The sequence below is a fragment of the Thrips palmi genome, unplaced genomic scaffold, assembly GCF_012932325.1.
Source record: "Thrips palmi isolate BJ-2018 unplaced genomic scaffold, TpBJ-2018v1 HiC_scaffold_19, whole genome shotgun sequence".
In the NCBI taxonomy this organism is placed as follows: domain Eukaryota; kingdom Metazoa; phylum Arthropoda; class Insecta; order Thysanoptera; family Thripidae; genus Thrips; species Thrips palmi.
In genome coordinates, this window is record NW_023144628.1 from 8,015,163 (window position 1) to 8,041,682 (window position 26,520).

Below are 26,520 nucleotides of genomic sequence, written 5' to 3' on the forward strand. Positions count from 1 at the left end.
GCCCTGCCCCGCGGGCCCTGCCCCGCCGCTCGCCTCGTGACCCGCTCGTGACCCCGGCGTGGGCATGACGGCAGAGATCCCCAGAAAAATTGACGGATTGAAATAAACAGGCGGGCGGCCGACGCTGTCTCCGCTGCCTAGCGCCCTCGTTGCAGCGCCCCTTCTTCTCCTTGCTCCTCGACGGGGAGGCCGGCCGGACTTTGGCCGCGGTAATCGTTGCTTGGCGGGGCGGCGCCGGGCGGCGCGCGGTCGATCGGTCTTTGGCGTGTAATCCGAGCTATTATAGAGCGGCCGTCGACGCCGCCCCGCCGACGCCTTCTTATCTGGCAGGAGCGGGACCGCCGACGGACATCGGACTCACTTTGGGACGCCGGTTTCCATTCCATCCCATATCCCCCGCGACGAGGCCAGGTCGCCAGGCCTCGGCCAAGTGGCTGCACTAGAGTAGAGACCCTCCCGCCCCCGCGGCACCAACATACACAGCCGTACGATGGGTTGCCCACCCGCACCTTGCCGGGCGTGCGCCGTGCTCCACGTGGGCGGTAGTCGCAGCCCTGCGCGGCGCCGGCAGGCAACCCATCCTGCACCCCACCGCGGCCCCTGGCAGACCGACGGACCGACGCTGGCGGCTTGGCGTGTCCCGCACCGTCCTGCTCGTTGCGATGTCGTGTGCCCCCGATTGCGGAGGCCTCCCCGCTTGGCTTGGCCAGCAGGCTGATCCCGAACGGTGTGCTCCGTCGCTCTGGCTCTCCCGCACCCCTACGGCCCACCCCACGAGTGCGAGAGAGACAGCGCGACGAAAGCACTGTTCGGTCAGCCTGCAGGCTTCGCGCTTCGCGCCGCACGTCGCGTTTGACAGTCAAATAAAAGAAGTCGACGCCTGAGCAATTAGGCATACATACCGCACCGCGCGATAAGCCGGACTTCGCGACGCGAGGGTGAAAAGGGGAGACGAATCGGACAGGCCGTTATTATTATTTTTATAAATTTTTATCTTTATTTCATTTTTTTTTTGCGTACGTACTTCCACTACTTTGAGCCTCTGGGGGTATCGCTTTGGTTCTGCGTGGCTGCCTGTTCCCTACCTGGTCGTGGATGTGGGGTGAGATGGCCGTGGTTGGCTTGTTTGGGGATTTTGAAGAAGTGCCGTTGGAGATTCGGCAGTGAAACTAGGAGCACGATCGGTCGCCATCGGGCATGAACAAGAGGCGGTGACGGGGTCGCGGGGGGTCACGGTCCGCCCCGCCCCGCCCCGCCCTTCCCCGCGTACGCCGGCCGCGGGGCTCCGCGCTCCGCGCTTGTTGGCCCCATGTCCACTCAGTCAGTGAGTGACTGTGTCGGACTGTGCCGGCGCACAGAGCTTCCCAAACTGGGACCCGCGTCGCAAGCGTCGCACTGACGCAGTGCTGCCGAGTCGTCGTCGTCGTGGTGGTGTAGTGCCTGACAGTGCTCGGGGTGCCTGCTGCGGTGGCCGCGGACTGGAGACTAGCAGGTGGGCGACGGAGACCGACGACGGGGAGGTGCAGCGGGATGGCCGCGGGGGTGCTGGCCGCGGCGCACTTTGATCGGCACCCTTGGCTGCCGCGCATCGGCCGCATCGGCCGCATCACAGAAACAAACATAGGCAGCCTGACTGTTTGTCCTGTTTGTCGCCTCGGCCGGCCTTACCCCTTCCCTTCACCTCGCCGCGCCGCCGTGCCGCCGTGCCGCCATGGCGACGTGCGCGGCCCGCGGCCCTCGCGACCCTCGCGGTACCTTCCTTCCATCCTTCGCCGAGGAAGGCGAAGCTCTAGGCGAAGCGAAGGCGTCACAATAAAAGTGTTGCCACCAACTCGCTACTGCCGCGCGCCGGCCAGGCCCAGGCCAGGCGAGTGTACTCGCGTGGATCGAGGTCTAGGCGCTTCCTTACTATCGGCAGTCGAAGATAGCTTAGACAGGGAGACGGAAACTCCTCTATGCAGTTTTCCTAGGCCCACGCTGCATGCAGTGGCGTTGCTGTTTTCGCTCATTGAACGTACAGTCCATAAAGACCCTTCTTGGCGCCACTGGCGACTGGCGCGGCGCGAAGTGGCCGAGGCTGTGGCCGAGGCAGTGGCCGAGGCAGTGGCCCACGACCATGACCTGGACCTGCAAGTACGTAAATATGGCATGGATCGCGACTCTGGTGCCAGGCTGGCTCGCCGGGCGGGGAGGCGGGGCGCACTCGACTACTGCATGATCCTCAAAGAAATGTTCCAAGAAAAGAAATGGAGAGTAAATTCTGATTGCGGACGCGGTGTTCTGTTTTCTCGGGTGAGTGGATCCGAGAGCTGCGCGTCTGGGGCCATGTCGCCGGGCCATCGCCGCCGCTGCGCTGCCACACTTGCGTCACCAACGAGGCCCCATCCCTAATCTCGGCGCGCCGTCATCGCAAAACGGACCAAACAGCCGGAAAAGCCGAAAACGCAGCGATGCCGCGCGACATTGTCGCTCTGGCGCAGTACATTTTCAAGGCCCGTGTCACGCGCATAATGAATGCCCGCCCACTCAGTGCAGTGCAGTACCAGTACGTAGTGCACTGGAAAATTTGGCTCTACTTTGAAAGAGGTTTAGTTGCTCCATGGCGTACACAGGAGCACGCGAGTGCGCTCTGTTACTTTGACAGATCATGACGAGATTAGCCTTCGTGCGACTAGCGGCTGGTCGGGAGAGGCGACAAGCAGGACAAGGCGGCCTACAGTGTGCCGTTTGTTGCCGCCATGTCGCCATGCTGCGTCGCGGCGTTCAGTGAACCCAGTCCGAGGCGCCGAGCGGCCGAAGGGCCGAAATCAAAACAAGCAATCGAATCATCGAATGGATGCGGCCATGCGGCGGGGGGCGGGGGCGGCGTCGCCAGCCCGGCCCCTGCCAGGGGCGGATCCAGAGAGGGGTTCAGAAAGCGGCGATGACGCAAAAGTTGCCTACTTACCGGGGCAAAGTGCGCCTTACCCTTCACTTCAGGCAGCCGCGCCGCCCTCAGGGAGAGGCGACGCCCCCATCGCCACCGTCCTGTATCCGCGCCTAGCCCTCGTCTGCCTGACGGCCTTCACGGCCTTGACGGCCACGCTGATGGGGCCTCCTTGGCCTTATCTCAGTTGCAGGCGGCTCCGTACTTCCTTCCAGTGGCGCGTGCAGGTGAGAATGTGAGGGGGCCCCCTCCTCCTGCAGCAGCCCGACGACGCCTGGACGACGCCTGGACGACGCCCCGACTTGCAACGACCCGCAGTCGCCAGTCGCAGACCGGCATGCACGACCGGTCCCTGGACAGCATGGCCAGCGACTCGTACCTGTTGAAGGCGGCGCCGGCCTCATGCCCGCAGTACCCCTGCCAGAGCCGCCCCGTCAAACCTCGGTGAGTGCAGGGCAGAGCCCGAGGCAGAGCCCGAGGCAGAGCCCCGCATCGGGAGAGAAACTTCAGGTTATCGTGATCCTAGCCCGACCATGGAGAACGCGATAGTCGAAATCAGCTCCAAATTTAGACTGTAAAATAAACCTTGTCATGCAGACATAATTTTGACTTATTTTTCTGCATGAGTGCATGAGTCCATGGACCCGCCGCTCTCGCTCGTCGAGACGCGCTCTCTGCCTGAGCCATCAAAATGGATTTCAATTTGGTGTTCCTCGAGTGTGGTGTTTGCTGCAGCCGCTCCACGTCCTGGCGCGTGGTGGTGGCGCTGGTGCTGCTGCTGGTCGCCGTCGTGGGCCTCGCCGCGCTGGCCTACCTGCAGCGGATGGAGCTGCTCGACATGCGGGCCAGCGTCGCCAACATCAAACGCGAGTTCAAAGACATCTCCACGAATCTTGAGAGGCTGCACATGTACAAGCAGTTCAAGGAGTGGAACATAACGGTGGAAGACAACGACTCCGACAGCATCTACGACACCAGCTACGAGGACGACGATGATGCTCTAGAACCGTACTATTCTGACACCGAGGACACCAACGTAGTGGAGGGCAAGGCGCGCGACTCTGGAGACGGCGCACGCGCCCCCGTCCCGAAGCTGGAGCCAGCCAGCGGCCACCACCAGCCCGTCGAGGCCACCACGACCACGAGTAGCCCCGAGCCGATAATGTTCATGGACCGGCGGCGCCGCGACGTTCGGCAGGCGGGCCGCCAAGCAGGCCGCCCTCAGCCGCAGCTCAAGCTGTACCACATGCTGCAGAATCCCGGGCTCTCCGCGGCCGCGCCTCCACCCGAGCAGCAGTGGTGAGTGGAAGTCCCAGACCTAGACATTGCGTGTAGAGTCCGGCCGCCCCGGCCACTCACCCATGGCCGTGTTGACGTTGCAGGAGCCAGTACGGCGTGCGCCACCCCCAGGACCGCCCCTACGGCCCCGGCCGGCCGCAGCCCATGTACGCGGAGCGCGCCCCCATGGCGTTCGTCCCGCCGCCGCAGCCGCCGCAGCGCCACGCCATGGGCCACGCCATGGGCCACGCCATGGACTACGCCGCCACCACCGCGGCACCCGTCGCCAGTCGAAGGTGAGGCTTCCAGTTCGAGGACCTGTTTACTGACTTTTCGGCTTGGTCTGTCGAACTGACGCTCGTGCCCGTGTCCTGCAGGTCGAGGGTGATGGACGGCGTGGGCACCTCGCCTGGTCCTGGCCAGCAGCAGCACCGCCGTCGCCACCATCACCGTCTGCAGCAGCGGCAGCAGGGTGGATTCCAGCAGCTTCAGAACCTCCAGGACGTGACCCAGGAGGTGCCGCAGAGCGGCGCGGCGCGCAGCGTGGAGGTGGGCCGCCCTCGGTGGCAGCAGCAGCAGCAGCAGCAGCAGCAGTGGCCTTCGTCCACACCGAGACCCCCGTCGTGGTCACCGACAGAGCGCGCCGGGCGTTGGCGGGACTCGTGGCAGGAACGCGCCCGCGCAACGCGGGTGACTGACACACACCAACGCTAAGGACCTGGGCTAGCTAGGCCCTGGGCTAGGCCCTGGGCTAGGCCCTGGGCGGGGTGCGCCGCCGCGGTCGCACTCCAGTTTCGCTTTAATTTCTTTTCCTATTTTCTGTTTACCCTTATTACCAACTAAAAGCACAACGAAACGCGTTGAATGCAGTTTCGATTCGAAAGACTGTTCTTCTTTTAGTTTAGGTAGGCTTACTTATTTGCTCGCTCATTGGAGCAAGATTAGGTACGGTGTCGATGTGACGTGCGATGCGTGCGATGCCAGAGTAGGGAGGTGGGAGAGGGGCGGGATTCATCGGTGTGTTAAGGCAGGCCCGAAGTAGACGACGGACGAGCAAGCACGTTAGAATGAGTGGAGAAGAGCTCCAGAATTTGGGACTCCGTGCACTTTTTGAGTGGAGTTCGTTTCCAATCTGATAAAAAAAGGCTACTTATTTATTTATGTAAATGTTTTTACTGTTGACTGTTAATTTTTTAAGCATAAACTGCATAGTGCTTTTGTTAGAAAAAAATAAAAGAGATAAAAAACTGAACGCGTGCTCTGTTTCTCGTGTGGAACCGCTTTCCCAACACACCGGTGGTTCCAACCTTCCGACCTATCCCAGGCACAACAACTGCGTCAGCTCGACACATCACATCACATCGATTTGCCATAAAACACTGCAGCATCGCTGTTCAACGCGCCAATTCGATATATTTCCGTTGTTAACACAGGGTGGCCCCCGCACCCCGAAGTAGGTCTTGGCCGGGGTGCGCGGGCCTCCAGGGGCCTCTGACGCCATCCTGGAAAGTAACGGTGTTCCTGCTCGCCACAGAGCATCGACGGCGACGTGGAGGTGGAGCAGACGTGGCGACCGTACGCCCCCGCCGTGGTCGAGGGCCCCGCCATCGCGGCGCACTTCGTGGGCGACACGGCGCGGCACCGCGGCACGCATCACTACGACGGTGGGTAGTCCTCGTAGTCCTCGAGCGCGGGAGGGAGAGATGGAGGTCCTCCCCATCTCCGTCGCACGCACGTAGATAACAGAAGGTGGGCCCCAGGGGAAGATGTTGGGTGGAAGAAACCCCCAGCCCCAGCCGAGGCTGGCCGCCGGGCGCGGGCGGCGCGGGCGGCCGCGCGAAGGGAGGAGGGCGTCAGCCGTGGAGGCGGGCCAGCCCGCACCACACCTGTGCGCAACAGGCCGGCCCGCTCGGCAGGCGTCCTCGCCCGCCCGCAGCGCCCGCCAGCCCGCCTCTCGTGCTGCCGGCGCCACCCACGGTCTCTCAAACAGTGGCGATCCACTCGTTTGTCAGGCACAAAGAGACAGACTCGAGTCGCCTGCTTTGAACATCCCGAAGGGCGAGGCTGAAGCTCTCTGTGACGCCCGTCCCTTTGCTGTGCACGCAGACAACGGGCGGCTGAAGCACCCCGCGGGGGAGTACGCGGACTGGACGGCTAGCCCTTGGGTGCGTGAGCTGGGCCTGGACCACCACTTCAAGCTCGCCTCCACCGGCTCCCACATCACGGTGGACACGCCAGGGCTGTACTTGGTGTACGCGCAGGTAACAACACCACTTACTTTGACGGAGTCCTTGATACTTTCCTCCATTGGGCGTTGTCCAACGACTTGTCTGGCGCTTGCCTGCAGGTCAACTACGCCAACGACAAGGACGAGAACGGTTTCTGGGTGTACCGCAACCAGCAGAAAGAGCTGCTGTGTGCCACGGCGGGCGCGTCCGGCCAGGACGTCCGCGCCAACACGTGCTTCACCGCGGGGGTGCTGCACTTGTTCAAGGGGGACCGCGTGTCCCTCAAGGACCTCGCCGGCGACCGCTACCGCGTGCTGGACCACCCGGGCCGGTCCTTCGTCGGCATGGTCAACTTGAGTGCCTGCAAGCTCAAGGCGGAGCAGCCGAGCCGGGCCACGGCCTAGGCCTGGGAGTCCAGTCCAGAGTCTGGACAACCTGGCTGCTGACTCAAGGAAAGGGTAACAGTGTCCGGAATGTGTCGCGTTTCGGGACAAAGTGGGCCGTTCAGAGAAAGAAAGAGAGAGGCTCAAAGAAAAATATCATTTATTGTGAGTTGGTTGGAATTTCAAGGCTTGTATTACAAGGTTTAGTAGAAGCCAAATGGAATATACTTCCGTTTTGTTAAGAACATACAATGTTTTGAACATCCATTTTTTGTAACAATCAAAGCTGTACAAAAAAGATTTTTGTTTCTTTAGTCACCTTTACACATTTCAGTTGCAAAGAGAATCTTATCAGTTTCCATGTAACATGAGCATTGACAAACTATGGTCATTGTGTAGAAGCCCTAATGGCTGAAGAAACACATTGTGAAGTACCTGCGAAATGCAGTTAAAAAATGTTGAATCAGTTCACACCTAAAGCAGGTCACTGAGATACATGCAACATAAAATAAACACTAAATATATTGAAGAGAAAAAGAAAGAAATAGAGGAATGAAAACAGCAAATAATGTGTGATCATCATTGTGTGCTGTCCAAAACATCAAATAAATGCTAATTTCTGGAAAGAGCAGATCACCTTTTAAAACCGTAGGTCAATCTGGGCTAATAAGAACCTGTTCTTAGCAACACTTTCCTACAATATAAAGAAACATGGCAATGATATGACACACACTGGTAAAATTTTAACGTGCCAGACACACTGACATTGCTTTTTATTACAGTATTAATGGAAGGGCAGCATTTTAATAAATCACCACATTTGAATAAACCAAGTCATTACCATTTTTAATTGCTGAAGACACAAGTTAATTTTGCAAATCAATTTAAACTGTCTCAAAACAAAAAAAGCAAACTAACAACATTGTGATGCTAATTCTACAACATGAAACCTTACTTAAAATTGTTGATTTCACTCTAAGGGAAGTCCTGTAATTTAGTTAACTCATATAACAATAACAAATGGTTTTATATCATTTTAACATTACTTAAACAATTGATTTTGCCAACATGCTGCTATTAACCAAATTGACACAAAAACATGTTTCACCACATAGTAGACTTGTATAAAAATAATGAATACAAATATGGTCTCAAAGTTTACTCCAAAAGATGCTACTGGGTGGCAGTGCAAATTTTAAAAGAGCTACAATTTCTCACAAAGTGAGATAAACTAGGTATGACTTTGGACGGCTTGGGATTACAAGAGGTCAGAATTGGATTTTGGACCAACTGCACATCAACCCAGTCCATAATTTTGTGATAAATATTAACCAAAAAGAGAACATCTGACCAGAAAGAAAATAACCCAAACATTATCATTGAACATCAAAAGGAAGCCCAAAACAAAAATTTGACACTTTAAGAATTTGTGTTAATGGACAGTCCTATGAAAGTGACATCAAGTAGCATTTGTGTTTGCAACAGTACAACCTAATACTGTGAGAAAGCTAAGTAACCTTAGTATCCAAACCACAAAGCCAACATGCCATCAAATATATACAAGGCATACTTAATAAATGGATGGAAAAGCTAATATACACATCATAGCTCAGTTTCTATATTCTGTCATTCAGGCTATGTTTGGTGTAGTCTGCAATAAAGGGGGTTGAACAGGCAAAATAATACAATGAAATTGAATAAACAGCAACTTGGTTGATAATTAACTATTATGGCTATAAAAACAATGAAATGTATCAGTCCATGTAACAAATCGAAAATTACTACATACACATAGTATAGTCTATGTTCAAGTAACATACCGAATGTCAAGACTGTGTAAGACTCAATACCATAAAATAAAATATGACGTTTCACATCTAAAAAATTAAGAACATTGGTCTCATAAAAATAGTGTATCAGTTACCTTAAATTCAAATTAAGGATTTCCATTATTTCTGGTCCACACAAAAGAGCAATTTGGCTAAAACTTGAAGTCACTTAAAAATTTTACCGATCATCTGGAACACAATGACCGATCATCTTTGAGTTCACAATAGAAAAAAAATGCAGTTTTACACGTAACTGACACAGCCATTTCATGCAAATGTACAAAAAATTAAACAATGAAAGCTATAAAATAGCAAGTAAGCAGTAACAATATACAAAATACAAACACAACAATGTTATAAAAACAATGAAATCAAAAAGTTCATCTAATGAGAGTACAGATTAGTTATTGAATCAAAAGCAGACCATCATAACTAATCCTGTACTTTTCACTAGGAAAAGTCACTAAAATATAAAAGCAGGAAAGTGCTTTCTTTGCAAGATAAAAATAGTGTCTCACTTTACAGGTCAATCATGGGACATGTTAACAAAATTAGGGTTGTAAAACGTGTACATTCAAAGAAAAATGAGGCATCAAAGAGAATTTAAAAAGTATAGTGAGACTTAAAAACATTGTTCAATATCACTAGGAATAAAAGAAAAATTCTTTGAAATGCTCAACTGACAAAAAGATACAATAAAGAATCACAGTTAAGTATCAGTTTACAATATGAAAAACATATACAGCTTGTCAAAGTAACAGTTTACTCAACACAAACAAGACAATAATCTTAGGAGCTAAGACTCACTGGCATAAAAACTGAATTCAAACGTCACAGGAACGTGACAGTATGTATATCACATACAAACAATGTTCACATTTTCACTCAATTATTCCTATACACATGCACACCCACACACACGAGAGCCTGGTACACTATCTCCGCTACATTTGTACTGTTAAATAACTGGTGCATTGTACTTTGTGGTGAACTTTATTTTGTGTAAGCTATAAGGTGTCTGCCAGGCTCAGGATCTTACAAAAAATCAGGGAAACAATTTGACTAGTTCCCAGAGGACTCTGGTTCCTTGCTTCCAAATTCAAACATACAAAAGGCATTTGCTTCCAAACTTTTGAACCAAGGTTTTGAATACATTAATAATAAACGTACATGTTCATTAAGTATTGGAGTTTCCCACTTCACGAGTCAGTTGACTAATCTCACTTTCTAAATCATCTGTCATAAATGAAGATGGAGCATCTTCCATGAGGCTATCCATTACTGGTTGAGTGTTGCCTGCATTTGCCATACTATTCAGTTCATTTAGGATGGGATCCGCAGAGGTAGTGATATTTGACTGCGTGGCACTTAAAGACAGCGGATCCTCAGAGCAAGAGCCAGGCCCACACTCAGGTCCAACAGATTGAAGCCGGAATGAACTGAACAGGGGATCACCTCGAAGAGTTGTTTCAGGGTCTGGTTTGTACTGCTCTGGAGTTTGTGGAAAGTCCTGAGCTGTTTGTTGACCATCAGCCTTCCCATCTTCAAACATACTGAACATTTCATTAAGAATATCAGGATTGATGCTGTCATGGGTAAGTCCATCATGCAAGTCTTGTAGACTGCTAGGAGCTGGAGCTGGCGAGGGGTGAATACCCTCACTTTCAATGCCAAAGTCCGCAACTTCACTGGGAACTGGTGTGGGAGCAACTGAGCTCCCTGGAGTGTACTGATTAAAGTTGAAGTAACATTGTTGGTTCTGAGGAGGGCCATAATGTGGAGAAGGTAAAGCTGTAGCTGGCATCGGTGAGACAGCTGTAGAATTGACCATACGCCTCAGAGGCACTGACTGAGAACGGAAGGTTGACATCCCTTGTACAGAAGACAGGTGAGGCATCATTACATCTTCCTCAGGAAATAATTCACCCATTTCATCAGAATATTTATCTGCAATTGGTTGGACTTGAGTGCCACTGTGGCAAGAAGGCAAGTCAGGTTGGTTCTTAAAATCAACTGATGGCAGGAGAAGGTTTGAACTCTCCATGTCAAATGAATGAGCTCTGCTCTCCTTTCTGAAATTAAAAACATTTTTCTTGACTGATTTAGAGTAATGTACTACAGGAGATTGGGGAGCAGACATAGAGACCTGGTATTGTGACCTTGGAACTTGGAGAGGGGGAAGAGCAGTAGTGAGATTTGAGGGATTCCATGCAGGGGAGTACACATTTCCTTGACAATCACTGGGGTTCCCTATATCTTGCAAAGCATTCACATCAGGTTTCACATCGACATTCGTATGGTGGCTATTGTCAATTGATTTCATGGAAGCGACAAATGGTCTATTATGCACAGCTTGAAAGGGGGAGAGAGCACATGTCTCACTATTAACAGACATAGATCTCATAATGGTGCGAGGCAAATTGCCCTTGTGCATAGGTTTTCCAGAATACATGGTCGCAGCACCAGACTGCATGAAGGTAGACGTAGGTTGGGTACTCATTCGCCGCGGGATGGGAGTGTTGCGAGGAGATACAAACGGGCTGGCATTGGCACTGCTGGACTTGGTTGGAGAATATGGTCTTGGAGAGATTGGAGTAAAGCTGAACCTTTGCTTTGTGTTCGGGCTTGGTGGAATGCTACTGGCTGCAGAGTCGGGATCACACGGAACCTCAAAGCTAACACGACGAGCACTGTTGTGTTGGCATGTCATCAATGTTGGAGGAATCAAGGCATGCTTTTGTTGGCTTCGTTGAGACATCAGTGACAAACTTGCTGCAGCTGATAACCCATTTTGATACTGAAGTGCTTTACCAGACGCTTCTTGATTCATATTCCTTTCAAGCAAACGACGAAGTTGGGATATCTTGTCCAGGCTGTTGGTCGAGTCTACTTGCATGGACTGTTGAACAGCACTTTGCTGTGGAAAATATTGCATTAACTCCTCCTCCTGCTCTTGGGAGTTACTTCCACCATGTAGATAATCATCAAGGGCATCTTTCTCTAGACATCCAATAATTGCATCATTTCCACCTTTCTGCACACCCACTGCTCCATTCTCATCAGAAACAACAGACGACTGTTTGGAGGGATCATCATCATTCTTCAACCCTGCAGTTTCATGCAAGTTGGGTTTTGGCTTGATCGGTTTGTATTTTTGTTTCTGGACAGGTACTGGAGACTGATGCTGTATTTGTTGTTGTTGTTGGTTACCAGCCCCAGCCATGTACGGAGATGCAAAGGGCGCATTCATATAATTTTGCATGGATTGCTTGGTAGGCTTAGGTAAGCGGGGTATAGGCAGCTTGCCATCCAGTCCTGTGTCAGGCCTCTCAGACATGAATTCTGCGCCAATGTTCGCATTTCCACCTGTTTCAGGTACCAAAGTGTCATTATACAAAGAATGAATGGCAGGACTCACATCTAAAGCACTTCCGTTGCTAAGCAGCGTGTTATTATTCTGAGCATCTGCTTGTCCATTCTTCGTGTTGGCGTATGGCACATCAGAGAAAGGTCGACCACCGGTCAAGTTATCACAATTTTGATTGGTCAAAGGAGCAACAACTTTACTTGCTGCAGAGCGTCGTCCAACAGGACCATTGGCCTCGAGAGGAGAAGAGGAGGATCTTTGCTTCGTACGCTTGCTTCGCATTTTGGTGTCAGTGTGTTTTAGGCGGGCACGCTCGGCATCGTCTTGCATCTTCCGCTTGTGGTCTCTTTCAATCGAAGAGCGAGGTGTCTCACTCGCGGGTCGAGACGGCCCAGCACTGCAGCTCGATGGGGGTCGGGTTTCACTTCCCAGAGCTGGAAGCAAGTTCATGATGGGAAAGAGCTAGGGCAAAAGAAAAAGACTAAACAAATCAGGTATACTTACAAGCAGCAGAAGACGTGGGTCTACTTGGTCCAGCCGAGCGAGGAATGGGTGGGTTCAGAGCAGAAAGAACTGTCAATGCTGCTGTAGATTGGACATTGACAGACATGCTCTGAACAAGGTGGCAAGCAAGATCTTGCAAGCTAGTAAACCGGTGACCTAAGGTCTTCCCTGCCCACTCCCGGACCAAGACTGATATAGCCACCAATAGAGTTCGCTCTGGAGATCCAACTTTTCCACCATTTATATCTTCTAGGGGAGCCTGGAATAAAGAAAAACAAAAAAACAAACAAACTATGAAACATGGTTCTTGATTTGAACCAATTGACACAGCAGGAAAGTGATTGTAAATTTGTACCTTTTCACTGGGTCCAAGATCAGGCAGCAAAGGGGGAGCAAGCCGCATCCTCTTCCTCAATCCAGCATAACAGTACCTTGAATGACCTCGAGTTCCTAGTCTACGAGGTCTAACATTGGGGTAAACTTGCTTCATAACTTTACCAAAGTCAGCAGTTGAAAGGGGTTTCACAGCATTTGCTTGACAGAAATCACTGAAACAAGCAAATCAAGTTATCAATTTGATCAGATTACTTAGTGTCTTCCACACAAGGACAGTTACTTACAGATATTGCTCATAGACATCTTGTTTAGGGAGTGATACTTCTGGGTCTTCTTGAAGATGAGTTTTAATCCATGTTATTGTATGGTGAATTTCCAGCCTGCTACCAAGAGGATTCAAATTTCTGTATGGTAGGAAAAGAAAATTAGATAATGCGCCACCCATGTCAAGAAAAGAAGAAATCTTATTATTATTATTCAAAACACTGACTGTCTTAAAGGGTCTGCAGAGCTTCTTCCATTTGGTAGTTTCAGATAAAGTAAGAGTCTTTCAATGGGCGATAACTGTCGAACCTGTGCAAGCAGGCACTCCACTGTATGCTTAGATTCCATGCTGTAGACAGATTAAATAATAAATAATGTTAAAAAAGTAAAAATGGACAAAATTTTTTTCTTGTTGAGTTTAGTGTTAAAGAAAGCTTGCTATTGGTTGATATCATAACAGCTACTAAAAAAAGCAACTTAAGCTGGCTATATCAAGTTAAGGAAATTCACAATTCACAGATAGGGGGAGGGGTGAGGTGCAGAACTGTGAATTGTGGAGACTCCCCGGCTCACCCCTGGTCCTGTCTGTGTATTGAGAATTTCCTTAATTTCCATAATTCAAGGATGCACCATCGCATCATTTTGGCAGTAATTAAATTAAATAACAAAATACAATGTTGAAATGAGAAGTAAATTTGACAGTTTTCATCTTAACAATGTAGGAGAGCACAAGGGAAACACAAACATCTACTCTCACATATTTCTTTTGCTAAGAATCAATGGAATTAGGATATCAGTTGAACACACTTTGAATGAGTTCAACAAGATATAATAAGCACTGGTATTTGCAAAACGATTATGTACGTAGTTTTATGGAGTGAAACAAGAAGCACAACTTGAGAAGCTAGGACATTCCATATGCATATGGAAATGTGAATACTGAATGTGATGAGTGAACACAGTGGCCTTGACAAGGAAGATCATGTTAACAACGATCATGTAGCATCACATAACGGAGAAATATGAAAGAAAAGAAGGATGCGCGATCAGTGATGAGGTCACATAACACATTTTGTACATTCTTTTTACCTGACGGCCTTTTCCACCGTATCTTGAATCATGGTGGTTCTGTCACTTTCGTTGAGATCCCGGAGGTTGAGAAGTCGCCGATCGCCTTTCATGCTGGAACTATCCATTTCGCATTTCATGTTCGTAACTTCATGCATATCGGTCGTTGAAATGTGGCTGCCTGCAGCTGACGCTTTTTTGTTCAAAATCTCCATACCGATACAGGGACAATGTTCCGAAAAAAATTAATCTTCTGTCCCCGAAGACACTGTAAGTACCCCACCATTTTCTCATACCAATCAGCTGGGCAAGAAACGCTGTTGCCAAGGTTCAGAATCCTATTACAAAACATATCAACAAAAACATAAACTAAAAGTATAAAGAAGAGAGTTTACTCAAGTGATTGGACTCAGATTTTTAAGAAAACTTTTTATCTTTTGAATTCGCTATTGTGAATAGGAAAGAATTAGTATGTGGCTTCATAAGACGCATCCAAAGAATGTCACAGAGTGCTTGTGTTGGTAACATGTTTCGCCCGACGGTAATCTGGCAACACGGTAACTTGGGTGTGTTCAGATTTCCTCCGTTATCTTTTTCATCCAAAAATAGTTTCTCCTGTTAGTGTATTTCCATATTGTTTCTTCGGAATTGGAATCTACCTGGTCAAGTTTCCACTCATCACATCTCATTAGATGATGGCTGCCTAGTAGTGTCCCCACGCGACCCTAAATATGTTCTCGACTGCACACGTCACGTGTCGTCTGCTGTCATCTTCCTGCATATAGTTCCACGGCATGTTGCGTGTTTGTATACACATTATTTGCAGCTAAGCCGGAGGAGCACACCATGCGCTTAAACTAGGTTAAGTTTGTGCTTTAATCCTGTATATTTCTGTCCTGTATAGCAGTAATCGGCTGATTTGATATGGGTCGTCCAAAGGCAGCTCAAAAGGACAAGAGAGCCGAAAAGGCCAAAGTGAAACTAAAGGGTCACACCACTAAATTCCTGCCTAAAGGTTTGAATGTGACTAAAACCGCTTTCAAAGTGCGAAAGATAGTCTTGCAACAGCAGATAAAGACACACGATGGAGACCAGCCTTTATCCAAAAGGAAGCTTAACATCAAGGTACTTTGCTGTTTAGTTTGAGTGCTTGCGAAATTTTATCCTTTGTTTTCTTATGTTACTGTCTTACGATTGGGTTTACAGGAGGTACTGTCAAGACTTCAACATTACAGTGCATCACAGAGGCAAGAGGGGCTGGTTGGACTTACGGATGTCATTAGTCAGATGAATATGGAACAGCTTCTATCTCATCTGTCATCCATTATTGATAGTCTAGGAAGAATGTGCCTTGATGACGATTCTAAAGTCAGAAAACAGAGTGCACACATCCTCACTTCTGTCTTTTCACTGGTTTGTCAGCTCTTGCCTGGATTAACTTAAATTATGAACTGAAAAAATTATTCAATGTTTTCCACATTTTTGTAATTTTTGTCAATTTTCAGGTGAATGAGACTCAACTCCTCCCATTTTGCGCAACTTTGGGGTCCTACCTCAGTTGCGCCATGACTCATATTAAACTTGGCGTGCAAGAAGATTCTCTGCTTCTTCTCGATGCTCTGCTGGAAAAGGCTCCAGCTTTAGCTGCTACATCTGTTCATCAGTTATTACCTTGTGTGTTGGACATGATATCACGTTCAAGGTGACTCATAAGCATATGTTGTGTGCTAAGATTTTGTTTCACCTTATTAACTTCATTTTTGATTTATTTTGTCAGAAGTGATCATGCAACCCGTCAGCTTTCCATTCAGCTGTCTAGCAACCTTGTATCTTCAATTTGGAGAGCCAAGGTGTTTGGACGACTTCAAGCTCTCCTTGTTGTCTCTATATCACACCGAAAAGAAACAGGTATTGAAGTTACTGTACCCTTGGAGGATATTTAAAACTCAAAGCACTAGCCTACAAATCAATTTAAATAATAATTACAATAATGCATATTGTGCTTCTGATTTCCTTTGTCAACTTGATAATTACCGATTTCATCCCAGGTTCTCAAGATACAATAATATTGAATAGAGCTTATCATACAGCCTCAACCTTAACAGTCGACTCTAAAAAGCAATTCAATTTCCCCATTTATAATAACATAAACTCTGTCCCAGTTTCTTTAAACAAAATATTCCGCAAGTGAGTAAGGAAGTCTTTTTACTTTTAGGGGCCAATGTTTCATTAGAAAACCAGAATCTCACAGTCTCTTTCTCCTAGGTCTTCTGTCACTACCAAGCAACTCTTGGATGATGTAACTCAACTGCGTGGATTTGTTGAGTCTATAATGCCTCTCATGCTGGATTCATGGATGGAAGTTAATCCCATTTCTTCTAAGAAATCAAATCTGAAGACAGAAGGTATTGTGGTTTCTCATTTATAATAATCAATAATTGGCAAAAATATTCTAAAGGCCATAGTTTTGTTGTGGATGCATTGCATGATGAAAAGTGTCTTCATAGTATATCATGTGTTGCAGATCAAGGGCTTCAGGTGGAAACTGCGTTAATTTTACATTGTGTTTTGGAAATAATAGAACTGCTGTGGCAGCATATTATTTTATGGGACAAGAACAATGCACAGCATGAATTGGTAATTAACTTGTAAATTGTGCCACTCTTGGGATTCCATCTTATTTGTTCCTGCCTTCATCATACATGTCTTATTTTGTTTTCTCAGTCAGATTGGTTCAAGGCAACATTTGTGCATGATATAAATAGATTTTTAGGGAAAGGATTTCCATATTCTGCTAGAGCTACTTTCTCTATTGATGATTTAGAAGATGAAAGTCAAGGAGAAGGACGAAAGAAAAACAAGAAAAATGATGAAAGTAGTGCGGAGATATCATTATTTCATTTAGCTTCTCCTTCTCTACTCAAGGATAAAGATGAGCTCTCTTGCACTCAAGGAATAGCTAAATGTGTTCTACAGAACTTGACATTGAGTCATCTGCTTTTAAATATAAACAATACGCCTTCAAAAGAAGTGCAGGAGAAAATTCTTAATATGCTAACAGGTAATTATTTTTAAGTACTTCTGCTCACTACTTATACATACTTTTGTTGTGGTTAACCAAAGTACTGTAAACATTAAAAAAAAAAACTTTACAGAATATTTAAATCAGTGGGGAGGTAGCCTATTAGCCTGGTCAGACCATCTTTTTAGAACTATTCGAAGTGTCTTTGATAGAAGCAGTACGTGGAAGGTTGATTTAAATCCCTTTATATCGGCTGTGGTTTCTCGCCATAACCGGTCTGCATCTAAAAAACAGGCTTCTCACCAGAAGTTTGCTTCAAAGTTATGTGATCTACTTGTTGAACTATCTGTACATGAAAACTTCCAGCAACTCCTTGGGTAAAGCATTTAAATTGAAAATTGGTGATTTTACCCTGTTTTTCCTGTTAACTCACTCATGGGATTTCTCATAATTTCTCTCACACTATTCAGGTTTGAAAGTTTTAGATTATGGTTTTCACAACTAGCTCCTTCTTTGAGTAATGGCAATGTGACAATTGACAAACTATGTGTCTTAAATCAATTGGCTAGTCAAAACAACGCTGCCTTTCTTCAAGGGTTTCAGACTGCTTTTACATCTTTATTAGGTATGCTCTTGTAGAATTAGCACACAGCTCTGCTTTTGTCTTAATACATGGTCAATCTAATCTCTCATTGTTATTTAATGGTCAGATGCTGCCAAAAATTTCCAACTTGCTGAAGGTGAAAATAAAAGTGTGAAGGAAGCTGGAATTGCAAGCTTGTTTTTCTGGGTATCTGATTGGAATGGTGAACAGATTGAAGCTTTGAAGACTATATTAGTTAGTGACAATTGTTCTCCTTCCCTTGCTTTGAAAATAATCAACATTTTATTACTCAGGTAGATTACAAATATTGTTTTTCTATTCCTCTAATTGTTTGGCTGTCTGTATTTTAAAATAACACAAATCTTGCTTCTAGGAGTGAAAAGTTCCCTGCATTGGCTGCTGCTTCTTCCTGGCTGGTTGGTCGAAAGTGACAAGCATCTTTACTCACGAATTATACCGCTCATGTTTAGAACTATCCCTCTTTTATGAGTATCTTGATAATAATCAAATTCTTTTCTTTCTTTGTTTTGTTTGATATGATGATGCCTGCAATCAAATACGAGCATCCTTAAATGAACTTTGTAAAATTGCGACTTGAAGTCAAAGAACAGCATTCATTAATGAACTTTGTAAAATTGTGACTTGAATCATGGGAAATATATTATGGTTTTTATGGATTACATGTCACTTATCTGCCTTTGAGTAGTCCCTAGACGTCAATTAATTGAATACATGGTACAATTTCTTTCATTTACCTTACTCCACACCGGAGGTTCCTCCATGATTCAAAAATGAATCTATGATAAACCTAAATGACTTCTGGCAGGGCTTTCACACCATTGAAAAGAGGGAAGTCAACGGGGGAGTTTCAGGGAGTTCCCCTTCGGATTGGGTAGCTTTTCCCGCCATCAATCCCACCGCCTTGCCACGAATTACCACGAATGGATCTTTTCCATCCAGCACATATCTCCCCTCTGCCCTTGCAATCGTGTAGGATTGTGGGTCGATCATGGCGGATCGCATCTGTTCGGCTCGCTAAGATTTAGATTTCTTTAATCTTCTTGTAAACTAGAAATTATCTCTTAATTCTTTGTGTATTTGTTTTGAAAGACGAGTTAAGGCTTCACAAATGCTGAAACAGTTGCAAATGGGCCTTCGTGCGTTCTTATTACTCGCTTCTCGAGTGTGGACTTGTATTTGTTATTTGCTTAAGAAGCAGGTTAGAGCAGTGAGTACCCTACACAAAGTCATTACTACCCTCTAAGCAGCTGAACCTTGACGGTTAAGCTACTAGTTTATTTAGTTATTAGTTTCTTTTAATTCCAATGTTCAGTGCTCGCATTTTGTGAAATCTCGGACTTAAAGCGCTTCTGTAGACTGGCCATTTCATTTTCTTCCAATCCACTTGATAGCTCACATCAACATAAACAAACTTAACACATAATTGCCCATCAACTCCTTCCTTTAACAAGTCCGACTTGTTTTCACTGTCCATTTTATTCTTCGGCATATAGACTCTCCCTTCTTTTGTATCTGTGCTGATGCATAACCTCCAATCCTGACAATCTGTTATATCATTTTGGACTGTGAGCCAAAATGGTTCATTCATACCTTAACTAATCCTTAATATCACTGATGAAGTATGTAAACAAGTGGAATATTGTTCTTCTTTACTGCCAGCATCCTTTTTAGCTGTTTATCCTCATCGTTGTTAGAAACTGTTTCTTTTTGAAGGTGATGCACAGTGAATGTCAAGTTTGACACTCAGGTGTGGCATCCCCTTGACTAAGAGCTGTCACTAATTTTAAATTCAACTTTTTCTTTGATCTTGTTTTAATATCCTTGTTAATGTTGCTTTCAGTTTGTCCAACATCAACCTGTAAAATATGAAATATATCCATTGTCACCACTATCAAGACACAGGCTAAGTAAGCACATCCGTTTTGTGTTCTAATTGAAATTTTCTCATAAACCAAACTGCACTACCGATCATTTTGATCCAATTCATTAACCGTTCGATTATTTTTTTCCAGACATTGTCAAACGCAAAGTGCTTGTTCTGGATTTGGATGAGACCCTCATACACTCTCACCATGATGGGGTTGTGCGGCAGACTGTCAAACCAGGAACTCCACCTGACTTTGTTTTGAAGGTCACCATTGATAGGCAACCTGTGAGGTTTTTCGTCCACAAACGACCGCACGTTGATTTCTTCCTTGACATAGTGAGTTCTTTATCGCAGAACCTGCAGGAAATTTTATGTCAATGCTGTTTACTTACAACTCTTTGTTTCAGGTTTCCCAGTGGTATGAGCTGGTTGTGTTCACAGCAAGCATGGAAATATATGGAGCTGCTGTGGCTGACAAACTTGATAATAGAAGAGGGATCCTGCGAAGACGCTTTTATCGCCAACACTGCACTCTAGATTGTGGGTCTTACACAAAGGACCTGTCAGCAATTTGCAATGACCTGTCTTCTGTGTTCATCTTGGACAACTCTCCTGGAGCCTACCGTGCCTACCCAGGCATGTAATTTTCCTTTTTGTCCAATTTTAATTTCAATGTCCTCACCATTAACATGATTTTCATTCAACCTTTTCAGACAATGCAATTCCAATCAAGTCGTGGTTTTCGGATCCCATGGACACAGCTCTCCTCAACCTTCTGCCTGTGCTTGATGCATTGCGATTTACTCAAGATGTGAGATCTGTATTGTCTCGAAATTTGCATCTTCATCGTGTTTGGTAGTAGCTTAGGTCTATTTGTTTGTCCTTAATTTATTTCTGAAAGATTGCTCTGCTTGTGTGCACATTGAGTGGTATGAAATGTCAGTTTTAGAAGGAAAGGGACAGCTGTCACCTTTGGTGTAGGCTTTTAGTGAGTGAATTTGGATTGAGTGGTTTGAACAAATTTGTTAAAATATTCTAAGAGGAGGAATGGAAAAGCCACAAATGTACAATGACCTTAACAATAATTCTTATCAGTTCAATTGAGAGCTGTGTCCCTGACCTGTAGTGTTTGCATACTAGAAAATACGAATTTTCATAACAAGCATTACAATAATGTGCTATTGTCCTAGATTCCTTAATGACTGCCAGAGGAAAATATGATGGCACAAATGTATTGACAATGTTGTATATTATTCAGGCAGTGCTCCTCTTTCATTCATGTAGTACCTTATAAGTATGCTAAGTTCTCTGTCATATGATACTTATAAGTATTTTAAGTCTGAACATACTATGTGAAGTTTGTTACTGATGCACTCCCAAGTCATCTTCCATGAGTCATCAGCAGTTGAGATCATTTTAGGTCTCTGTTCAGTCCCTCCTCATGATTTTCCCTCTGTTTTAATGGTAATTTGGAAACTTAGACTTGAGTCAATCAAAGCGGTCTTTTTCCAGTAACTTTTTGGAGTTAAAAAAAAAGAAAAAAAAAAAGACTCCCAGTGACACCTTCTCTCTTGCCCTTTGAAAGTTTCTTCCTTCAGTTTGAAAATTTTTTGTTTTTCAGGTGTCCATTTATTATCAATTGCAAAGTTTGTTTTATTGACAGTATATTTGTCAAAATATATTTGTTTTTATTTTTCCTATCTGTACTGTTTTAAATGATTTCAAAATCTAACAGTAGTTAGACTTGATGCCATTTATGGCTTGTACCATGCCTTTGTTCTATTCTTGAAGTTTCGGGTTAAAATTTTGAAACTTGCTGCTCAGTAATTTTGAGCTATCTGGGAAATATGATGAATCAATCGTATTGTGTCACTTCACAGGATTTTCTTTTATTTTGAAGGGTTGAAGTGTAGTGTATGGGGGCAAAAGTGGATCAAGGTTAATATTTGGGAGTAGTTCTCTATCTGTATATTTTAATACCTAAGAGTTGTAATTGTTCCCTGGTGACTAGTCGACAGTGTCCTGTTCTATACACTAAAAATGTCTTGTACATCTGTTATAATATTCTACCATTTACTTAAAACTGAGAGAATTTACTAGCCTGTGATAAGATTAATACAGGAAGTACTCACCTTCTTTTCATGTGTAGTATCAACTCTAATATTATTATCATGAAATTTTGTCTCATTTTCGTTTTTGTGGTCATCATCATCTTCAACCTTCTTCCTCTCATTGAATCCCTAAATTTTACGGACAGCATCTGTTCTTTTAGTAAGACTTTTTATGATGATCCCCTATGTATGTTTGTTTTGTGTGCAAGGTTTAGGTTTGTATCTGTGTGAATGTGTTTGTGTGAATGTTAACTTGTGTAAATGAGTTGTGATGAGGGTAGTTTACTTCAAGCCTTACCATCTTCTTTGTAACTGTATCATTATTTTGTGATGACTATTTTTATGGCCATGATTGTTAAGGTTTTGTTGTATTTTGTTTGTATATCTGTTAAAGCTTAGTGCTGTGATGAGGCGGGATATTTTTTTAACAAGATCTCACCACTTAGCTGGAAATCCTGTTGCTATTTTCAGCAGAAAAAGTGATTCTTTTTTTTTCTATTTTATGTTTCAATGTTTTTGCTTATGTGGGTCACTCCAGGTAGTCACGTTCAGAGCTTGTTTTCCTGAAGACTGGATGTGAAATGTTTGTCAACTTTCAAATGACACTGCACTCCCCAGTCGGTCATCATGTTAAGCACTTCATTCTTCAGGTGGAACTTCAAAAACTTATATTAGCGATGAGAAATTTTGATGAAATGGCGCTGTTATAATCATGGCGGAGGAACCCACAAATGCATTAATATAATTTAGGTAATGTTTTGTTGCTGTTTAAATGCAATTAAAAAAAAAAAAATACATTTGAAATGCTGCAAAGGGCATTGTGTTCAGAGCATTTGATGAGGATGACACAATATCAATACAATCTGATCTGTCACTCACCTTTGCCAAAAAGTCCTTACACTGAGAAATCCTGTATGGTTAGAAGGGCCTCCAAATCAACTTCGATTCAGAAGTATGTTGATTAAAGCTAGGATTCTCTCCAAAAATAAACCAAATCTAAAATGTCATTTGTATTTGATCTGCTTTCCAATTCTTGTTTCATGCAACACTGTAAATCAATTGGGAACCTAAATTAAAAACAAAAACACAGATTTAGAGATAAATCATATACAGTTGCATTGTTTCATCGGAAACTTTGGTTTAAATTGGTTTTGGTTGTCAAACTAAGTGCTTCCAACATTTGCTGCCTTCATTATGTTCCTAGCATTGACAGTAATATCCTCTCTGATCAGACTTCTCCAGCAAATTTATGACCAAAGTTATTGCATACCTTGACTAAGAAAATGCCCACATTTATGACGGACTTTCCTTCTTGTCCAATCTTTGCTGGAACCTTACCTCAGCAGTAGTTATGTACATTTTCTTAGTGAAAGCATTTGTTTTCAAGTGGGCTACACTTTCAGGTCTGTGATTCTCTGTATTATGTTTAGATTTTTTTCTTTGTTTCTTTAGTTTGTTCTCTGGTTTATTGGTGTCAGTAACATTAATCCAAATTCAAAACAAAATTTGGAAAGATATTTTAAAGTTTTAAACAAGAGGGGAAAATAACAATATTTTGCTGCTCTTTGGTTTGAGTGCCAAGTACCACTCAATGGACATTTTTCACTCAGTCAGATGTCAGACTGACCTGAATTGGGCATGGCATGTAATAATGTTATTCAATTTTAGGGGAATTGTTTTACTTCCCAATTGAACTCACTTTTACTGTTCATTCATTTTCTTGACCCTTTTGTCTATAACAGAGTGATTGTCAATTTTTTATGTGTTTGTATATGGTAAGGTGCCCTTTTCATCATGTATGGGTGCTTGAATCCCAAACCAGTACCTGCTTTGTTTTTGAAACCACATTAAAGGTAGATGAATGTAAGAGCTTGGGTGCATTCTTGGCTCTCAACAAGTGACGAATTTATCAATTGTGCAGGCAGTGTGACTATATGATCCTCAGCATTGATCATTTAGCCTACTTATTTAATAGACATCATTTCAACAAAACTTTTTAAAAAAAAAAATAAATTAAAATGAGTAGTACCTGTTGTGAATTTTAATGCTTTTGAAAATGGTTAGGAGAAGGGATTCCTGTTGAGTGTGATGCTAATTTCTGCATCAGAATTATCATGACACATTCATTGAAGGTGCAGTATTTGCAAAATCTTTGTTTCATCTGTCATTGTATGATGTTCCTAATAAATGAGGAAAGTATATTTCATGAGTCTTGTTCAAAACACCCCTGCTTTATTTAGTTCCATAATTCACACTAGGTTCACACCTCAAATTTGAATAATGTAACTTCATTAAATTGATCAATTTTCAGAGGGGACCGTGTGGCATTAAAGAAAGGAATTGAGCACAGGACTGTTGAAACAGTAAAATTGGAAGTACCATAATGGCAATAGGTTTCACATTTTTAACACAGGCAAGTAATTGCAAAAAACAACTACCAAATACAAGAATTATTCAACAATACCACCCTCACCAGCTTTGAATTAATTCATAGGAATGCAATTTATCACTTTACAAAAATATATAAAACAGCTGGAGTGATTAGATAAATACAGTTACACTGAGAAACAAATCCTACAACTGGCTTAAACACGTTGATTTATGCTTTGATCAAGGGATTAAATAAGAACTTAAAATGGTTAAAACTTGATTTCAACACAACAATATTTTACATTTCATGTAAATTACCCTCACCATAAAAGTCTTGGAGAAATTAAAATTTGAACCAACAATGAGCTTAGTATTAGTTGATTCATGTGACTAGTTACTAGAAAAAAATGGAACATGATTTTATAAAAATATAAACAGTGTTACTACTTTGGTGAAATAGGTAGGCTTCACGTTTGATATACATGTAGATTTTTGCTTTCACTCAGGCACCACCTCTGACATCAGGGCACTGCCATTAGATGTTGAACTGAGTGAACTTCCATTAGTGTCACTTTCATTGAGGAGATTATCTTCATTGGCAGCTGTACTATGGCCATTGACATCTGATGAATCCATAGAAAGTGACTTACTTGCCCCTTGTGAAACCTTGTTGCCATTCTGCTCCTGATCTTCCTGAGAACTATTTCTCTGCTCAGTACTCATCTGCCATGCTGGAATAGTTGGTTTCACATTTAGGCCAGTCCTTAGTGTAGCAGTGGTGGGAGCACTTGGAAACTGTTGTCTGCAAGAAAAACATTGAGATTTGCGAACATTAGTTTTCAATGAACTTCAATCGAGTCTGTGTCAGGAGTCTTTGACAAACCTGTTTTCAAAATAAAACAGTACCTGTTCAAAAGAAGTCCTTTAACTGTTGCAATGTCAGATTTGATTTCTGCCAAAGTTCGAACAGCACCTGATTCACGTTCATGTGATATGCGGCTCAGCTCGGACCGGAGTTCTGACCTCAACTCACTAGTGCTACGACTGACGTTGGTAACAGCTTCCTCGATTGATGAAAGGCTTTCCTCAGCAGATTTCTTTGGTTTAGGGCGGCCGAACAGGAAAGGTTCGATGTAAGACTGCAATTTAAAACATAAAATTCATAAAGAAAATTCTTGATTAAATCAACCTATGAACATATCAGGTTTTCACATTACCTTATAAATCCAATAGATGACATATCCAAAGCCTCCAAGAAGAGCAAGAGTGTGCATGAAATCTCTGAGGCGAATCCATACACTTGATTGTTGTGGGACCACAACATGTTGAGGAACACCATACATAGGAATGACAGACCCCTACAAACAAAAAGTCAATCACTTTGTGCCCCAAAGAAGAAATGGTGGCATCTTGTTCGCAGGAGCATTCATCATACCTGACTTTGATGGGGAACAGAAACTTGAACATTGGAACGCTCACATGATATGCGTATTTCTTCATCCGTCATACCCTTGCTTTTTAAAAACGACTGCTTCTGATGAAAAGGCCGATCCACCACATTGGGGTTAGTAAGAAACCGGATGGCAGTATCTATCTAAAAGAACAGAATAAGTCAAAGCTGCTATTAGTTTTCAAAGTAAACTAAAAACAAGGTCTGATTAAGTGGGTTTCAATGTTTCTTACTAAAGCTTCACGAGGCAATGACTCCGCTGCAGGAATTCCCGATTCAGATGTTGCCATTATTATAGAGTTTCTTTTTAACAACGAAACAACAAATATACACTTAACAAATTAATATCTAGTTTGAAAGTAAACAACTAAGAACAAAGAGACGACAATGCAGGAATATTGCCCGCACAATAGATAGAGAAACTGAGTCACCGGCCGGTACTCGACTAGCATCCCAATGAACTATGTCGAGTCACGGTGTTCAACTAATGTCTGTGAGCTCTCCGTTTTAGTTTCGGGTTTCGCAAGTTTCGACGATACTTCTTTACAGCATTCGTTTTATTTTGGTCAGCATTAACACACGCACACTAACACACTCACACATACACAAAGGTATGAGAAACTCGTTGCCAACCACAACTGCGTGAATATGATAAATCGCTCAGGACGCTTCATGCATGTCTTCACATGTCTTCTTGCTGAGGTAGGCATCCCAACAGACACACAAGTCGAGCGTGTGGTCATCTCCATGGGGTGGTTTACACTCCGCTGTGTACAGGCGTTGGGGCAGTTCCGGGAGAGGAAGGAAGAAGGGAAGTGGAGTAAGCTTATTTCACGATTATTCATCTCTTCTTGTTGGAGTTTAAACTCGCAAAGATCGTTAGGGGATGGGG

General features: G+C 44.5%; 5 protein-coding genes across 14 annotated transcripts; 3 read left to right on the forward strand and 2 right to left on the reverse strand.

The window, feature by feature from the left end:
* Window positions 1-1,298: 1,298 nt before the first annotated feature.
* Window positions 1,299-7,115, forward strand: LOC117645875. Of its 3 annotated transcripts, none has more exons than XM_034386409.1 (8): window positions 1,299-1,492; window positions 3,114-3,370; window positions 3,662-4,225; window positions 4,309-4,500; window positions 4,582-4,753; window positions 5,739-5,868; window positions 6,311-6,465; window positions 6,552-7,115. In XM_034386409.1, exons 2-8 carry the CDS (start codon window positions 3,264-3,266, stop codon window positions 6,834-6,836), a joined length of 1,605 nt encoding a protein of 534 aa, XP_034242300.1. In that variant the 5' UTR covers window positions 1,299-1,492; window positions 3,114-3,263; the 3' UTR covers window positions 6,837-7,115. The 3 variants fall into 3 exon arrangements, with proteins under 3 accessions (XP_034242300.1, XP_034242299.1, XP_034242301.1); XM_034386408.1 differs by lacking the exon at window positions 1,299-1,492 and adding an exon at window positions 1,753-2,133; XM_034386410.1 differs by lacking the exon at window positions 1,299-1,492 and adding an exon at window positions 2,164-2,545.
* On the reverse strand, window positions 6,959-14,418 carry LOC117645874 (DNA-binding protein RFX7). The gene is made up of 6 exons (XM_034386407.1): window positions 14,205-14,418; window positions 13,342-13,464; window positions 13,136-13,255; window positions 12,871-13,063; window positions 12,516-12,774; window positions 6,959-12,445 (listed from the first exon to the last, which is right to left on the reverse strand). Exons 1-6 carry the CDS (start codon window positions 14,396-14,398, stop codon window positions 9,822-9,824), a joined length of 3,513 nt encoding a protein of 1,170 aa, XP_034242298.1. The 5' UTR covers window positions 14,399-14,418; the 3' UTR covers window positions 6,959-9,821.
* Window positions 14,317-18,489, forward strand: LOC117645876 (testis-expressed protein 10 homolog). 7 transcript variants are annotated; one of them, XM_034386415.1, is made up of 13 exons: window positions 14,317-14,453; window positions 15,088-15,308; window positions 15,390-15,596; window positions 15,689-15,885; window positions 15,961-16,091; window positions 16,232-16,370; window positions 16,449-16,588; window positions 16,708-16,820; window positions 16,908-17,244; window positions 17,339-17,582; window positions 17,676-17,830; window positions 17,916-18,102; window positions 18,183-18,489. In XM_034386415.1, exons 2-13 carry the CDS (start codon window positions 15,108-15,110, stop codon window positions 18,238-18,240), a joined length of 2,109 nt encoding a protein of 702 aa, XP_034242306.1. In that variant the 5' UTR covers window positions 14,317-14,453; window positions 15,088-15,107; the 3' UTR covers window positions 18,241-18,489. The 7 variants fall into 7 exon arrangements, with proteins under 7 accessions (XP_034242306.1, XP_034242308.1, XP_034242305.1 ...); XM_034386417.1 differs by lacking the exon at window positions 14,317-14,453 and adding an exon at window positions 14,657-14,749 and having other exon boundaries at window positions 15,091-15,308; XM_034386414.1 differs by lacking the exon at window positions 14,317-14,453 and adding an exon at window positions 14,695-14,749.
* A 289-nt stretch (window positions 18,490-18,778) lies between these two features.
* LOC117645882 (CTD nuclear envelope phosphatase 1 homolog) lies at window positions 18,779-22,815 on the forward strand. 2 transcript variants are annotated; one of them, XM_034386423.1, is made up of 5 exons: window positions 18,779-19,028; window positions 19,671-19,737; window positions 19,843-20,033; window positions 20,105-20,333; window positions 20,411-22,815. In XM_034386423.1, the coding sequence occupies exons 1-5, from the start codon at window positions 18,939-18,941 to the stop codon at window positions 20,554-20,556; spliced, it is 723 nt and encodes a 240-aa protein (XP_034242314.1). In that variant the 5' UTR covers window positions 18,779-18,938; the 3' UTR covers window positions 20,557-22,815. The 2 variants fall into 2 exon arrangements, with proteins under 2 accessions (XP_034242314.1, XP_034242313.1); XM_034386422.1 differs by having other exon boundaries at window positions 18,781-19,037.
* Window positions 22,816-24,018: 1,203 nt separating this feature from the next.
* On the reverse strand, window positions 24,019-26,240 carry LOC117645881 (peroxisomal membrane protein PEX14). The gene is made up of 5 exons (XM_034386421.1): window positions 25,862-26,240; window positions 25,614-25,772; window positions 25,396-25,536; window positions 25,085-25,317; window positions 24,019-24,980 (listed from the first exon to the last, which is right to left on the reverse strand). The coding sequence occupies exons 1-5, from the start codon at window positions 25,916-25,918 to the stop codon at window positions 24,677-24,679; spliced, it is 894 nt and encodes a 297-aa protein (XP_034242312.1). The 5' UTR covers window positions 25,919-26,240; the 3' UTR covers window positions 24,019-24,676.
* Window positions 26,241-26,520: the final 280 nt, after the last annotated feature.